The sequence below is a fragment of the Camelus bactrianus genome, chromosome 28 (genome assembly GCF_048773025.1).
Source record: "Camelus bactrianus isolate YW-2024 breed Bactrian camel chromosome 28, ASM4877302v1, whole genome shotgun sequence".
Classification (NCBI taxonomy): domain Eukaryota; kingdom Metazoa; phylum Chordata; class Mammalia; order Artiodactyla; family Camelidae; genus Camelus; species Camelus bactrianus.
The window spans coordinates 19,750,069-19,764,745 of NC_133566.1; the positions used below are offsets into that span (position 1 = coordinate 19,750,069).

Below are 14,677 nucleotides of genomic sequence, written 5' to 3' on the forward strand. Positions count from 1 at the left end.
GAGAACTGAGGAGGGAGTCAAGGTCACTGAATGTTTCAGAAGAGGGATATTTAGGCTGAATCTGTAGGTGACCAGTTGGTCAGAAGAGGGTAGTTTCAAAGCATTCCTCAGGAGCGGAGTGTGGCTGCCCAGTGTTGCCCAGATGCAAGGGGATAGAACAAGGCTTTGAACGGCTTCCCTTACCTCAGGCCCCATCAGAGGGCCTTAGAGAAAGTCCTGCTGTTGGAAAATTTTCAAGCCGATTTCCAAGAAAGGATAAAGTCCTCTTACCACTGTGTCCGGGACCACACCCTAATCCTAATGCCTTTTGTTAGCTGACCTCTTGGCGGGTTCTCCTGCTGGCATGGCTCCATTCAGAAACCAATATGGAATTGTGGACCACCTGCTATGCACTCACTTCTGAAGGCCCAGGCTCCAGGTGCAGACACTACTGGCTGGCGTGTTTTCCTCTGAATAAAGAGAAGGGTGAGGTTTCGCAGCTCCAGCACCGGCTTTGACGCCCGACCAGCCTGAATTAGAATCCTGGTTCTGCTACTGAACTGGCAGTGTGACCCTGGACAAGTTACTTACCCTGTCTGAGCCTCCCGGAGACTTCATTATGATGAGGACAGTTGTGAGGACTGAACAAGATCACTGAGTACACAGTAGGCACTCAAGGAACAGTAGCTGTGCCATTTTGATGGAGGCCAAGGCTCGATCAGTTGGATGGGCCACGAACACTGCCACGGTCTCAACAAGTTTTGCGCATGGTACGGTTGTTAGTTTCCCAGCATCCGCCCCCAGTCTAGGTCCCTTTAGGCGCCCTAGTCTCCTGGGAGGGGGTGCTGCGAGGGGCGGGCTCAGCAGCGCCCCCAGCCGGCCCAGGCCCGCTCGGCCCCTCCCTCTGACTCACTCGGGGCGGCTTCTGGATGTCGAGGGCCGGGGGAGACCGCGGCCGGAACAACCCAGCGAGGCGGTGGCAGGCAAGTAGCGCTTTGGGCTCTAACCACCCGGTGTCCGGGCTCCTCAGTGCCGGACGCAGGGGCTCAGCTGGCTCGGGGCCGCCTCCTCGGGTGGCCCGCTCCCCAATCCTCTCTTAAGGCCGCACCCACGTGTCTATTCACGTCTCCTGGCTTCCCGTAAGGAGGGGCGGGAGGGGGCGGGTCCGTGCTAAAGTAATGCTTTCTTTGACTCCATTTGGGACAAACTGGTCATTCCTGCTGGGGAGACCGGCGGGAGAGGAAAACTGTGAGTCTGATAAAAAACAAATGTAAGAGTCTGGTTACCAGAAAATATCATTAATGCGTGCTTTGTAAGAGTTCCCCGGTGCTCGGGCGGAGTGTCCTGCTCTTTTGTTTCTCTGTTAATTTGCAAACCTCTTTTTTCCCTGTGGTGATGGAGCCACCTCTTTAGCCAGGTGAGGCTCCAGTGTGGGGAGAGAGCAGACACTCGTTCATCCTTGTGACTTTGGTCGCTGCGGAGTCCGGAGCTAAAAAGCCACCCGGGTTCTGCACCAGTGCAGACCAGAATCAGTGAATCTCACTGGGGCAGGGTGGTGGCAGGGCCAGGAGGGGTGATCTGTGGTTTAACTTTCCATCCTCTTGCTAAACCGTGAGCTGGGGGAAGGGGCAGAGATGTTGCATCCTGAGGAGCTGGGTATTTGTTACTGAGGTTCCATGGTAAACTGTGTTAAGAAAAGAAAGCCATCTAAGCTTATTGAGCATCTACTATTTGCTAATTAATTATACCATCTAATTAAATCTTCACAGTTATCTTCATGCCCATTTTACAGACAGGGCACAGGGAGGCTCCAGCAAGTTAAGTCACTTGCTGGAGGAAGCATCACCAGTAAGTAGCCAAACTTTCCAACCTTCCATTCTACCAGGTTATCTGCCCAGCCTCTGGTCTCATGGAGACAAGACCCTGCTGGGATTCCAACCCAGACTACCCTCTTTTTAAGGCCGTGGAGACACTCAGGTGCCAGCTAGAGTTTGTGTTCTTTGAAGAAATTATTTAACTTCTTAACTTGCTCCGGTCCAGAAATTTTAACAAAGGGATTGAGTCAGTTTCACTGCCCCCTGGGTGGGGCCACTTGAAGGCTAAGTCTTAACTCTAACCAGCCTGCTGACTAGCCTGGGTCCAGGCCAGGCCTGTGTCCAGGACAGGTGGGCCAGTGTCCTGGGCTGAGGGGCCCTGTGTGTGTGGCGGCATCACTTTCTCCTGGCGCACACACGCACTCTGTTGCCTCCTCCGCAGCAGGCTCTGGAGGGAATGGAAGCTCCCTTGCTCTGCCTCCTGCTCCCTGTGTGATCACAGAGCAAGTCACTTGTGCTTTCAGGGGCCATCTTGCCTCCATCACATCGTAAGGGCCTAGAGCTACTCTGGTCCAACTCGCTTGCTTACTCTCCCAAGGAGATATGGAGGCCCTAAAAGCACAAGTGACTTGCTCTGGCACGCTTATTCTCGGTGCTGTCCCTCGGAGCTCCCAGAGCCAAGACTGTGACAGTCAACCCTGGTGAAGGAGAAGCTGAGCAGGGGTGGACTTCAGAGGCTTCCAGGGTGCAGGACCCTGCAAAAGTGTTTCACGGGCCTCAGCTACACCCTCAGAACTGAACTTTAAAAAAAAAATTCAAATGTCTGCATTCAGGGCAAGGAGAAAGACAGGTCCGGGGAGGAGGAGAACATGGTGCAGAGGCAGTGACCCCACCCAGGAAAAGTGACTAACCCCGCAGAGGCCGGGCCGGCAGACGTGCTTGCCCCACAAGGCTGGCGCGTGGGGAATGTGGCCAGTCCCAGCTTTCCTGTGGTTTCCCTCGCGGGTCCCAGACTCAGAGCTGCCAGCCCCTGCCTGCAGCTGGCTGAGGCCACTGCGGGGGCGCTGCGAGCTGGGGTGGGCCTCCCGCCTCGCCGTGGGGGCCTCTGAGGAGCCAGCCCTGCCATCCTTCCTGGCAGCCCACAGTGTCAGCTCTCCATCAGAGCCCCAGCACAGTTTACCCCTTCCTGTCCTAGGACAGGGCCTCGGCACAGGCTGGGGGAGGAGCCCAAGGGTGGGGCCGATGGAGTGGCCGCCCAGAAAGAAGGCGAGGGAAGTGGAAAGGTGGGGTAGGGCAGGCTGGGAGGAAACGGAGCCTGAAAAGCAGAAGCAGGAGGAAGAGGAGCAACTAAGAGAGGTGACAGTGGAGGGTGGCCGAGGGAGGACCTGGCTGCGCTGGCCGGGACCTTCCTAGGTGGGCAGGTGAGGGCTGGCTGCAGGGGCTGGAAGCCGACTCACATTCCTGGAAGCCTCTTTGCCCAGGGCTGGTGCGCTCAGCTCACTGCCCTGTCTGGACAGATACATTATCCGACGGGAGCCTCCTAGCTGCACAGGTGGGTTGGGTTCACAATATTGATAAGGAGCTCCTGGGTCGGGGCTTCCGGACAGAGACCACCACGCCAAGTGTCCAGACACCTGAAGGCCCTCGGCCAGCCCGGAGGGGCATTCAGATTAGAGGATGCCTGTTTCTAAGTTAGGGCTGTGGTGTGACTGTGGGTGGGTGGGTCGGAGTGGTTGGCTGGGGTGGGGCAGGCCGAGCGTTTGATCTAACTGTGTGGCCCAGTCCATTATTTTGCAGATTCAGCAAGACTCCAGCTGAGGGTCTGGCTGGGGGAGGGTGGAGGAAGGGAGGTGAAGGTGGAGCTGGGGAAAGGGCAGGAGTCCTTCTTGGTGTCAGGGGCAAGGGCACTGGCTGAGGAGTCCCCAGGCCGGGCCTCTGGACCCAGCTCCTGCGAACGCCCACGTTCCGGGCTGGGGGGATCTGGCCTCCTTTCTAGAAGTGCTGACACCCACCCCTCACTCATTATTGGGGAGAGGGGTAGGGGCTGTTGCATTTCACGTGGAAGGGCAGACAGGGAGGGTGAGGTGAAGGGACCTGCTGGGAATCAGTGGAATCGGGGTCTGGGGAGGACTGGCCATTCTGACAGCTGTCCAGCATGACCGACCTCCCACCCCTGTGTGTCCTCAAAGGCCGGTTCCTTCCTAAGTCAGGACCGTGGGACAGCCAGCAGGGCACACATCCTCCCCCAGCCCCTTGACGATCTGACTTGACCCCTAAGCCCTGCTTTCTGCCTCCAGGGCTGCCCCTGCCTGTTGAAATCCTGTGCTATGTTGTAGACACTTAGGTTCCGTTTGGTATAGTAATTGGAGCCCAGCAAGTCCAGTTAATCAACTCCTTCTCTGAGCCCCTGCATGGTGCCAGGCACAGTGTGAGGTTCCAGCCAGATCAAAAGAGGCAAAATACAGTTCTTGCCCCCAAAGCCCTTCTAATCTAGTGGGGGAGATGGCCATGGCCATAACTCAGCACATTGTGGTAGAGTGGGAAGAAATAACGGCTTTAATGTAAGAGGTATAGAAGCAGCTGCCTTGTGAGGTGGTGAGTTCCCCGTCACCGGAAGTGTCCAAGAAGAGGATAACGAGGGGTGTATAGAAGGGATTTCTGTGCTAGGTTTTGGGAGGCAGATGTGGAATAGGATTCACCTTCTAATGCTGACATCTGTGATTCTGTGACAGTCTAGGGAGGGTTGTCTGCGGTGTGATGGTTTCCTGCTTCACCGCCCCATTAGCTAGACCATGAGACATGCATGTCTCTTTCTTCATTTGTGTGCCCCTCCCCACCCATTCTGCCCAGTGTCGAGCTCCCAGCATAGACCTTGAATGGAGTTACGCAGCCCCTGTCACGGGCTGCTTGAGGAGTGCAGGAGTGCCAGGCGTGTCCCCTGCTATGGTTGAGACACAGAGCTGTCAGGTCACTCTCAGCTTGTAAGCAGGAACTGAAGGGTATGCTCCTAGGTGAGAGGTCTGGGAGAACTCCCAAAGAAGGCAGAGGCTACGGAACGTTGTGGAAGCCTCCTCAGACAGATGGGGCTTGAAATGGGCCTGGAGGGGTGGTAGGGCTTTGATGGACGTGAGGGTGGAGCTCCTTTGCAGAGGAAGCAAAGGAGCTGTGGTCTTGAGCGGAGGGGGTGGAGGGAGAGGAGTGACAGGCCGGACTGAAGTCGGGTGGACGCCTGCCTGCGGGAACCTGGAGCAGAAGGCCGGGGGGGCAGCGCTAGAACTTCTCCCATGCTGATACCTGGGTTCCACACCAGAGAGTCTGGTTTTAACTGGCCTGGGCACTGGGATGTTTTTAAAGCCCCCAGATGACTCTAATGTGCAAGGAACTGTGAGATGCTGTTCTGGACAGAGTTAACTGGCAGCTTCAGAACCATCTGGAACACAGTTCAAAATGCAGATGCACAGGCCCCATGGAATCCAAATCTCCAGGCCTGGGCCTCTGTGTTTTTGTGAGATCCCGAGATAATTCTAACGGGTGGCCAGGGTGGAGAGCCTTGGGGCAGGCGGCCAGCCTCTCTCATTAAAACCCTGCAGTGGCTCTGGGAGGCCTGCCTGCTTTTGAGTTGTGGCCTGAGCTCTCAGGTCGGTAATGCAGCACAAAAAACAAACAGCCGACACTCGGCCTCTTTTGTTCTGCCACCGCTGTCCCCAGTCTCTCCCCAGTGGCTTGGGCTTGTGGGCGGCCACCTCACCACTTTGGGCCTGAGTCATAGGCTGAGCTGCCCATGGGATGTGGGGACAGCATGTGACCCTCTGTGGGATGGAGAACCACTAAAGTTTCCCTCCCCCAAACCTCCCCCTCACTGCCTCCGCCCTTTGGGAAGGTGTGGTTCCAAAAAACGCCTTCAGCTATGTTGGATGTTAGGAAGGAAAAGGAAAGTCTTAATTCACGTGGTGTTTTACACCCATGACCACTGCTCCTGTTTCTCCCTCTGTTTCCTACTCAGACTTAACACCCTCTGCTCTCCCATCCACCCACCAAAGACTACTCTTTGCCCTTCCTGCTTCCGCAGCCCCCAAGAGTCTCCTATGGTGCCGATTTGCCTTTTAACGCTGCAATCCCCCGGCCCTGCCCTGGCACCACAGGGGCTTGCTGCTCAGCTGCACAGCATGAATTGTGCTGCAGTGCTTGCTGGGGTGGGTTCCGCGTTTCAGCCAACGAAAGAAACCCTCTATTGATGGGAATACATGAAAAAGACAGCGAGTGAAGCAATAGCTACCGCATTTGCGGAATTTTTTCAAAGATAATACATTTTTTTTAATTCCTTGCCTTGAGCACTTTTTTTTCTCCCTAAATAACTTTTGTCCCAAAAAAGTTGCTCTTACTGACCTACAGAATAAAGGTGATGTTCATCATCCTGGCATTGGAGGGGAGCTGGGCATCCAGAAGTGATAACTGAGACCTGGGACTGGGGGAAATTCCCGGGGGAGGGAGCTTAGCATTAGAGACAGCAGGAAGTCTGATGTTAGCTGTAGGGTTTTTTTCCCCTGAGGTTTTTTGTTCGGTTGGGTGGGTGGTTTTGGTAGGTGCCCTTCTATTCCTAGTTTGCTGAAAGCTTTTGTTTTTTTTAATCAAGAATGGAGGTAGATTTTTTCTTAATCCCCTTTCTGCTTCTGTTGAGATGATTTTATAATTGTTGATGTGGTTGGTTAATAGAGTGGATTCTATTGATTTATTTTCAGATGCTAGACCGACTTTGCGTTCCTGGGATAAACCTCATTTAGTCATGATGTTTTATCTTTTTATATATTTCTAAATTGTGTGTGCTAAAATTTTGTTAATTTTTTTTTTGTTTCTGTGTTCCTGGGGTATCTTGGTTGAATCTTCTTTTCTGGTTTTGTCATCTCAGGATAATGGTGGCAGCAGAGGATGAATTGGGAGGGGCTCTCTCCCGTTTTCTGGAAGAGTGTAGATCTGGTATCATCTCTTCCTTAAGTTTTTGGTAGAATTCATCTGGACATGGAATGTTTTGGAGGGGAGTTAGTTTTTAAGTACAGTTTCAATTTCTTTAATAGATATTAGAACTATTCAGGTAATCTATTTCTTTTTGAGTGAACGTTCATAATTTGTGCCCTTTAAGGACTTTTTCCCCATTTCACACAAGTTGTTGAATATATTGGCATACAGTTTTTGGAATATTCTCTTTATCCTTTTAATGCTTGTAGAATCTGAAGTGATGGTCATAGCCTTGTATTGGAAATTTGTGTCTTTTCTTTTTCTTAGTCAGTTTGTCTAAAGGGTCATCATTTTTTTCTTCTTCTTTTCTTAATGGAAGTACTGGGGGTTGAACCCAGGACCTCATACATGCTATGCATGCCCTCTGCCCCTGAGCTATACCCACCTCCCTAAAAGATCATCAATTTTAATGATTTTTCCCAAAATCAGCTTCATTGATTTTCTCTTTTTTGTTGTTTTCTATTTATTTATTAAGTCATTGACTTTTAGACTTTTCAAATGTAAGCAGTTATTGCCTCGTGTGATGCCGAGTTAGGAGTCTGGAAGCAGAAGAGAGGTGTGGCCGAGGGGTCACAGCAAGGGGAAGATACTGGTCCAGGAGCCAGAAACCTGGTTATCGCCAGCCACTCACTAGTCACTCAAGTGTGTGACTTGGGATTTAGACTCTCTTTGCCTCAGTTTCTTTCCCTGCATGATGGAGCCAAAGATAATCTCCTCTTGAGTTCTTGCAGGTGACTTAGTTGATGAGTATGAAGGCACTTGGCCACCTGGAAGGATCTCCCCAGACTAACGTGAATGGTGGTTGGAACAGCATTTGTAATAATAATGGCTTCTTCTGTCTTTTCAGATCTGGAAACAGCATGTACACACCCGGCCCTCAGAGGTAGGCTGTGCGCCCCATCCCGTTTCACCCCTCCCCTTCTTCACTTCCAAGGGCTGCCCCTCCTCGCCCCCACCTCCCGGTCCCCCGGCCTGCCCAGGTCTCTCTGCTTGGGCCTATTCCTCAGGGGCCTTGTCCCCCGCTGACCCTCTCCCCTCCCGCAGCAGCTCTCCGTTCCCAGCCTCGGTGCGGCACCCCGGCCTGCACGTATGGCGGGTGGAGAAGCTGAAGCCAGTGCCAGTGGCCCGAGAGAACCAGGGCATCTTCTTCTCTGGGGACTCCTACCTAGTGCTGTACAATGGCCTGGAAGAGCTCTCCCACCTGCACCTGTGGATAGGTAGGTAAGGGCGCTGGGAGGACTGGTTGGGAGACTGGCCCGGGCAGGGCCCGGGGCTGGCATGGGTCTCATGGGCCGTGCCCTGCCACCTCCCACCCGCCCCAGGCCAGCAGTCATCCCGCGATGAGCAGGGGGCCTGCGCCGTGCTGGCCGTGCACCTCAACACCCTGCTCGGGGAGCGGCCTGTGCAGCACCGGGAGGTGCAGGGCAACGAGTCCGACCTCTTCATGAGCTACTTCCCGCACGGCCTCAAGTACCAGGTCAGAGCCCGCCTCCTGCGGTTCTCTCAGAGCCGGCCCCACTTCCAGCTGGTCCTTACCCTGCGAAAGGCCTGTGCCCCCTTGGGGCAGGGTCCTCCCCACCTCTCTGCCCGCCTCCCAGTGGGATGGGGTGTGGGATGCTCGGGCCTTGGGTCAGCCCACTCAGGCTGGCCATTTGGGCTGCAGGATGGTGGCGTGGAGTCAGCGTTTCACAAGACCTCCCCAGGGGCCGCCCCAGCTGCCATCAGGAAGCTGTACCAGGTGAAGGGGAAGAAGAACATCCGGGCCACCGAGCGGCCGCTGAGCTGGGACAGCTTCAACACAGGGGACTGCTTCATCCTCGACCTGGGCCAGGTGGGGGGCAGGGCCGACCGAGCACCCGCCGGGCTGGCACTGCGTTTTGAAAGGGCGGGGACCCAGAGGCAAAGGCAGAGGGAGAGAGGCTGAGAAGGTGTAAGCGCACTGCGAGCGGACCACTGCAGCCATTAGAGACAGCCTCCTATTTGTAAGGACAGAAGCCTCCCTCCGCTGTCTAGCCATTGCCTCTAGTACTAGAAGCTACTCTCTCCTTCTGGAGCCTCTGTGGGTCTGAGTTAGCTGCCCACCAGCCCGTGCGCTCATCAGTCCACTCATCCCTTCACTCAGTGAATTGATGATCCTGCTCTCAGCCAGCACGGGGACCACAAATTGTGGGTCCATCACTGGCTGTAACCTCATCACTGGATGTGATGAAGGTCCTAAGAGAGGGAGTGGCTGTGCTGGGGGGAGGCTTGGGGCAGGGAGGGGCCCTCTGGCCTAAGCCACAGTCACTGCCCCAGGAAGGCGCCGTTTGACTGGACCTTCCCAGAGGGGAAATGCCATTCCAGGAAGGGACAGGTGAGCCAAGGCACTGAAGGGGAGGAGGGTGCAGACATGCATGTCATCAGCACAGAGGGATCTAGCCTGGCTGGGACCCAGGGTGGGGTCAGGAGCGGTGGGAGTGGAAATTGCTAAGGAGGCCGAGACCCAGGTGAGGAGGAGGTTGACTATCTAGGGGTCTGGACCTCATCTTGTGGTGCTGAAGATTTGGGACAGGAAGATGAACCCAGGTGCTGTTTGGAAGCAAGTCTGGAAGAGGAAGGAAGTCTCAGGAGAGGTGATGAGGGCCGTGCCTGGTAGGGGTGCAGAGGCCTGTGAGATTCTGGGCCCAGGGATGCCATTTATTCACTCAACAAATAATATTCAATAAACAGACAATAAATGTTTATTCTGGGCCTAAATACGTACCAGTTTCTGTTTTGGCAGGGGGCACACAGCAGTGGGCCAGGCTAAGCAAAACAAAACACTCATGCCCTCTTGAGTTTTGCTTTCTAGTCAGGGAAGATAGATTATAAACAAGATAAAGATGTTTAAATGTATGACATACGTGATGTAGAGAAACATAAAGCCGGAGGGAGATGGGGAAACCCTCTTGCACACTGTCATTCCCGTTCCCAGAGAGGCCGTGGTCCTTGCTTGTCTTTGATCGTCTTGCCTCAGAGGACAGTTAGTTCTGTGGACGCAGGCAGCTGGCTCTAACCTGATCCTCCCTACTCCCCTCCAGAACATCTTCACCTGGTGTGGTGCAAAGTCCAATATCTTGGAGCGTAACAAGGCGCGGGACCTGGCCCTGGCCATCCGGGACAGTGAGCGGCAGGGCAAGGCCCAGGTGGAGATCGTCACTGACGGGGAGGAGCCTGCCGACATGATCCAGGTTGAGAAGACTTGGCGGGTGGCCTCTGCTTGGAAGCTCCTGAGAGAGGCAGTGATCAGCTGGGGGGCTACCCCGGAGGTGGTGGGTGGGGCGCTGCTCAGGGCTTGGCTAGCTCAGTGGCTACCTTGGTGGGACTCAGAGTCAAGTCTCCCTGGGGGTGGAGAGACCGGTGGCCGGGCAGGTGGACCTAGCCCTCCCCACCTCTGCCTGGCACCCTTGTGCTGCAGACGCAGTTTGTCCCAGCAGAGGCGGTGGCCCTGGGCCTGATGGGGTGGGAAGGTCCAGGCCAGGTGCCCAGGATTTCCTGGAAACATAGCCTGCCCTGGCCCCTGCAGGTCCTGGGCCCCAAGCCGGCTCTGAAGGAGGGCAACCCCGAGGAAGACCTCACAGCCGACCGGACAAACGCCCAGGCTGCGGCCCTGTATAAGGTGGGAGCTCCAGGCCTGCCCTGGGACCCGGCAGGGGGTGTAAGTCTGGTGTGCGTGGGGCTGAAGGGAGAGGAGAAAGCAGTGGGCAGGCTGGGCCCAGCACTGGGCTGGTTTACCCAGGGCTTGGAGGGAGAGGAGGATGGGAAGTGGGCGGAGGCCGGGTCCCCGAGGAGAGGCGCGCCAGTCACTTCCGCCCTTCTGGAGAAGGAGGTTTGAAACAAGCCGAGCTTTACTGTTTTGAATGCTTTGCACTTGTTTGTTAATTTGGAGTCTCCTCAATTTCCAAAGGAACTTGGGGGCTCTGGGAGGCAGTGACTGAGCGTGAAGTGAGGGTGGGGTGGGGCCCAGGATTTGCCTGCAGTGATTCCTCTGGTGAGGTCTGCTGCTCTGGCCTGGGGCCGTGGGTGGCGAGGCGGCCTGCTCCGTGTGCTGCAGGGAGGAGGGTGATCCAGCGCTGCCCACTCTCCCCCAGGTCTCTGATGCCACTGGGCAGATGAACCTGACCAAGGTGGCCGGCTCCAGCCCCTTTGCCCTCGAGCTGCTGATCCCCGACGACTGCTTTGTGCTGGACAATGGGCTCTGTGGCAAGATCTACATCTGGAAGGGTACGTGTGGCTTCTCCACCCCAGCCTGAGACCCCTGCGGCCGCTCTGACCTGGGGGGCTCCCCACGGCAGGGCTCAGCCAGCCAACGGCTTTCAGAGGCAGCCTCAGGGCGCCTCCATGGCTGAGGCGTTTCTCTTTGCAGTTCCTGGCTCCTTAATTCCAGGCAAAGGTTCTGAACCTTTAGCCTGCCTCAGAAGCACCCGAGGGCCTGTTAAAACCCATAGCTGGACCCCACCCCATGAGATTCTGATTCACAAGGTGTCGGGTGGAGCCTGAGAATTTGCACGTCTAACCATCTAACCGGTTCCCAGGCCGTGCCGCCAGTCCAGAGGACCACTGGCACAGAGCTCTCCTGGGCCTTCAGGGCTGCTGGGACCCCTGTTCCTACCATTCTGCCTTGCGGTGTGACAGACAGACTTTAGATATTAAATCTCCCTTTACGCAGTGGATAGTAAACCAGCAGAACTCGTTTTCCCGGGAGATTGCACCAGCTGGAAATAAGACACTGTTGTGCGGAAGCCTGTTGGCTAGATCCCACTCTGAAAATGTTGAAACAAAGCTCTGGGTCTCTGAGTGATACAGGGGGCCACTTCTCTGTGCTGTCTTTTCTTGGATGTCTCACCACCCTGCCCAGATTAGAAACCTCTTGAAAGCAGGAAACACATTATCTCTGCTGTCTTGAGGAGATAGCATTTGCTCAGTAAATATTTGTGGGGTCAAGCAAAACCAAGAGAAAGTCTCAGCCAGGAGGGTGAGTATGAGGTGTTCTAGCCTGGCAGCTACGGGGCAGTAACACTGTTGCCTCAGGGACGGGTCAGGAGTGGCACGAGGCCAGGCGGGTTCCTAAGAGGTAAGCGGGTGGGGGAGGGGGGAGTAGTGCTACTGGGGCTGCTCCTGCCTCTGGGTACCTTTCCCGTGGAACCAGTTCTGCGCATGGGGGGCGGGGGGGTGATGTTCCCAGATGCCCACGGGAGTGTATTTAATCCCAAAGAAGAAGCGAGAACCCAGAGGAGAAACAGGAAGCTTGGGAGCCAGGAAGAGAAGTGTCTTGCAATCACAGAAGCAGGATACAGCACATTCATTTCAGATACATTTTCACTAAGTAGATTTTTACAGCCTGGCTGGAGAGCCAGCCACAGAGCCTTGCTTCCTTGGGAAAACCAGGGGAGCATAGTTTGGTTAAAGGGACCGGCTGCAGGCCGGGAGGGAGGACCGGGCTGTTCCCTGTAATTGCTCTTCGCTGGCGTAACGATTAGGCCGGTGTTGGCATCTGGCCTTGTGGGAGTAAGATGGATAGTAAATCACACCCTTTGGTCCTATTTAGTGTTACGAAAAAGGCTTGACAACAGTGTAGTTGACAGACTCAAGAGGCGAGGGGCCTTGGAGTCTGATGCCAGGGAGACACTGGTTCTCCTGGAATTTCCCTGGGGCCCTGGTCTGAGCAGAAGGCTTCGACGATTAGAGCGGGCAGAGGGCAGTTTTCATCTGGAGCTGCCAGGTTGGGAGGGGCTGACCTCCCGCCTCCAGAGAGCCCTTCAGCATTCTTAGCACCTCCTGGTCCTTTTATTTTATTTTATTTTATTATTTTATTTAATTTGATTATTTTACTTAATTTGGTTTAATTTTTTATTTTATTTTATTTTTTATTTTATCTTATTTTATGTTATTTTATGTTATTTGATTTGATTTGATTTGATTTGATTTGATTTGATTTGATTTATTTTATTTTATGGAGGTACTAGGGATTGAACCCAGGACCTTGCACATGCTAAGCACACACTCTGCCACTGAGATACCCCGGTCCATTTATTTTCAAAGGTGCCAGCTATTCTGTTGACCCCCTTAAATCTCAAGAGAAATGGGATGTGGGCAAGAGAGGGGGCCCTGCTCTTTGGAAAACTCTCCTCCCTATGATCCAGGGCGAAAAGCTAACGAGAAGGAGCGGCAGGCGGCCCTGCAGGTGGCCGAGGACTTCATCTCCCGCATGCGGTACCCCGCAAACACTCAGGTGATGCGATCCCCGCGCCCCTGTGCCCTCCTCCTGGGGCCCTCCCCGTGGCCTCCCACCTCGTGGATGGGACAAGGAAGGCAGGAAGGCCTGGGGCACAGTCAGGAGCAGCCAGGCCTCCCTCCCAGACCTGCCCAGTGGGAAAACCCCTCTCAGCCCTTCAGAGATTTACAATATGTGTTATTTTCTAAGGGGGTGTTGGGCACCACCCCCTCGGGAGCCCAGCGAGCCTGTGTGCCTCTGGACAGCACGTGCGCCTCCTCTGGGCTGTGGTCCCTAGCTGGTACCGCCCCTTCTTGCCCCAGCCCAGCGACACCACAGGTCATTCTGAGGAGAGCTGGTAAAGCCCGTGTGTAATTGGTGCCCCTCTCAACCTGCACCCGAGTCCTTGAAGCAGTCTGTTTTCTCAGCCTGCGTCCCTGTAATCTTTCTCATCTCTTGGCTTATCCGGAGGAGCATCCCTGGCCTGGGTGGTGTGTCGGCTCAGGCCTGGTACCCGGCACCCTCCTCCATGGCCCTGGCCCTCCGCAGAGGCAGAGGTGGCCCCCTTGTGAGCGAGACATCCTCTGCTGTCCCTGCAGGTGGAGATTCTGCCCCAGGGCCGCGAGAGTCCCATCTTCAAGCAATTCTTCAAGGACTGGAAATGAAGGCAGGTGTCTCCCTGCCCCACTGCCTGCCTGTTGGCTACTCTGCCTTCCCGATCAGTGCTGAGGTGCCCCCGCGGATGTTCAATAAAGGAGACCAGTGCCCTTCCTGCTCTCTGCCTGCACTGCCTGCCTCCAGGCTCACTCTCCCTGCCCTGCCTGTTCACCTGGCTCATTCCCATGCTGGGCGGGGCGGGACCCAGATGACAATTCCACAGCCTCTGAGGGGCCAGAGCTGGCTTTGCAGGGTTCAGGCAGCGGGGCCAGGAGTCCAGCGGGCCTGGCAGGCACTGCCGTGAACCCAGGAGGGCGGTGGCGCAGGGCCAGGCCTCAGGGCACTTTCAGCCCAGGGCTCAGTTTGGTCTCACGTTCCCAATGGGGACGAGGCTGTGGCGGCAGGCATGGGATGCATCTCCATTCAAGTCAGTTATTAACTCAGATGCCCTAATAAACCACTGCGAGGCAGCTTCCAAATGATGTATGTTTGCCAAGCAAAAGGCAAGTCCTCTGTGCAGGAGTCCAGCTTGCCACGTCATAAGCACATTGCATCGTGTATTCAGCTGATGAGCTCAGGGCCACGTGGGGAAAAGCATCAGACTAGCGTCAAGGGTCATAGGTTCTGGTTCTCACCTGCCTGTTTGCTCCCGGGCAAGTAGCTCTTCCTTGTCCAGGCTCTAGTTCATCCTCTTGTGTAGCGGGGTGGTGGCTGGACTATCAAAGAGGTTAGAGAGCTAAACGGGGAGAATGGAGTGGCCCCAAAGCAGTCTTACCCTGGAGAGTGTGAACCGGGGGGGCAGGAACAAGGTGAGAGCTGTGTAAGCCTGGACCAGAGGGATGGGAGTCTGCGAGGCCTGGTGGGACTGCAGCTGTCCTGGCCCACCCTCGGGGCCTGCGATTGCAGCAGGGTGCGGCCGGAAAGCCTATGAACTCGGCGGGAGTTTGGCCAGGGCAGAGCAGCCTTCTCTCGGGGGCCTGTG

The 14,677-nt window shown here is 55.3% G+C and overlaps 1 protein-coding gene across 10 annotated transcripts; it reads left to right on the top strand.

Moving 5' to 3' along the window:
• Window positions 1-864: 864 nt before the first annotated feature.
• CAPG (capping actin protein, gelsolin like) lies at window positions 865-13,825 on the top strand. 10 transcript variants are annotated; one of them, XM_010958920.3, is made up of 10 exons: window positions 865-962; window positions 7,654-7,689; window positions 7,851-8,023; window positions 8,129-8,283; window positions 8,470-8,637; window positions 9,866-10,015; window positions 10,351-10,443; window positions 10,916-11,048; window positions 12,968-13,056; window positions 13,638-13,825. In XM_010958920.3, exons 2-10 carry the CDS (start codon window positions 7,667-7,669, stop codon window positions 13,701-13,703), a joined length of 1,050 nt encoding a protein of 349 aa, XP_010957222.1. In that variant the 5' UTR covers window positions 865-962; window positions 7,654-7,666; the 3' UTR covers window positions 13,704-13,825. The 10 variants fall into 10 exon arrangements, with proteins under 10 accessions (XP_010957222.1, XP_010957225.1, XP_074210845.1 ...); XM_010958923.3 differs by having other exon boundaries at window positions 871-962; window positions 7,854-8,023; XM_074354744.1 differs by lacking the exon at window positions 865-962 and adding an exon at window positions 1,130-1,227.
• Window positions 13,826-14,677: the final 852 nt, after the last annotated feature.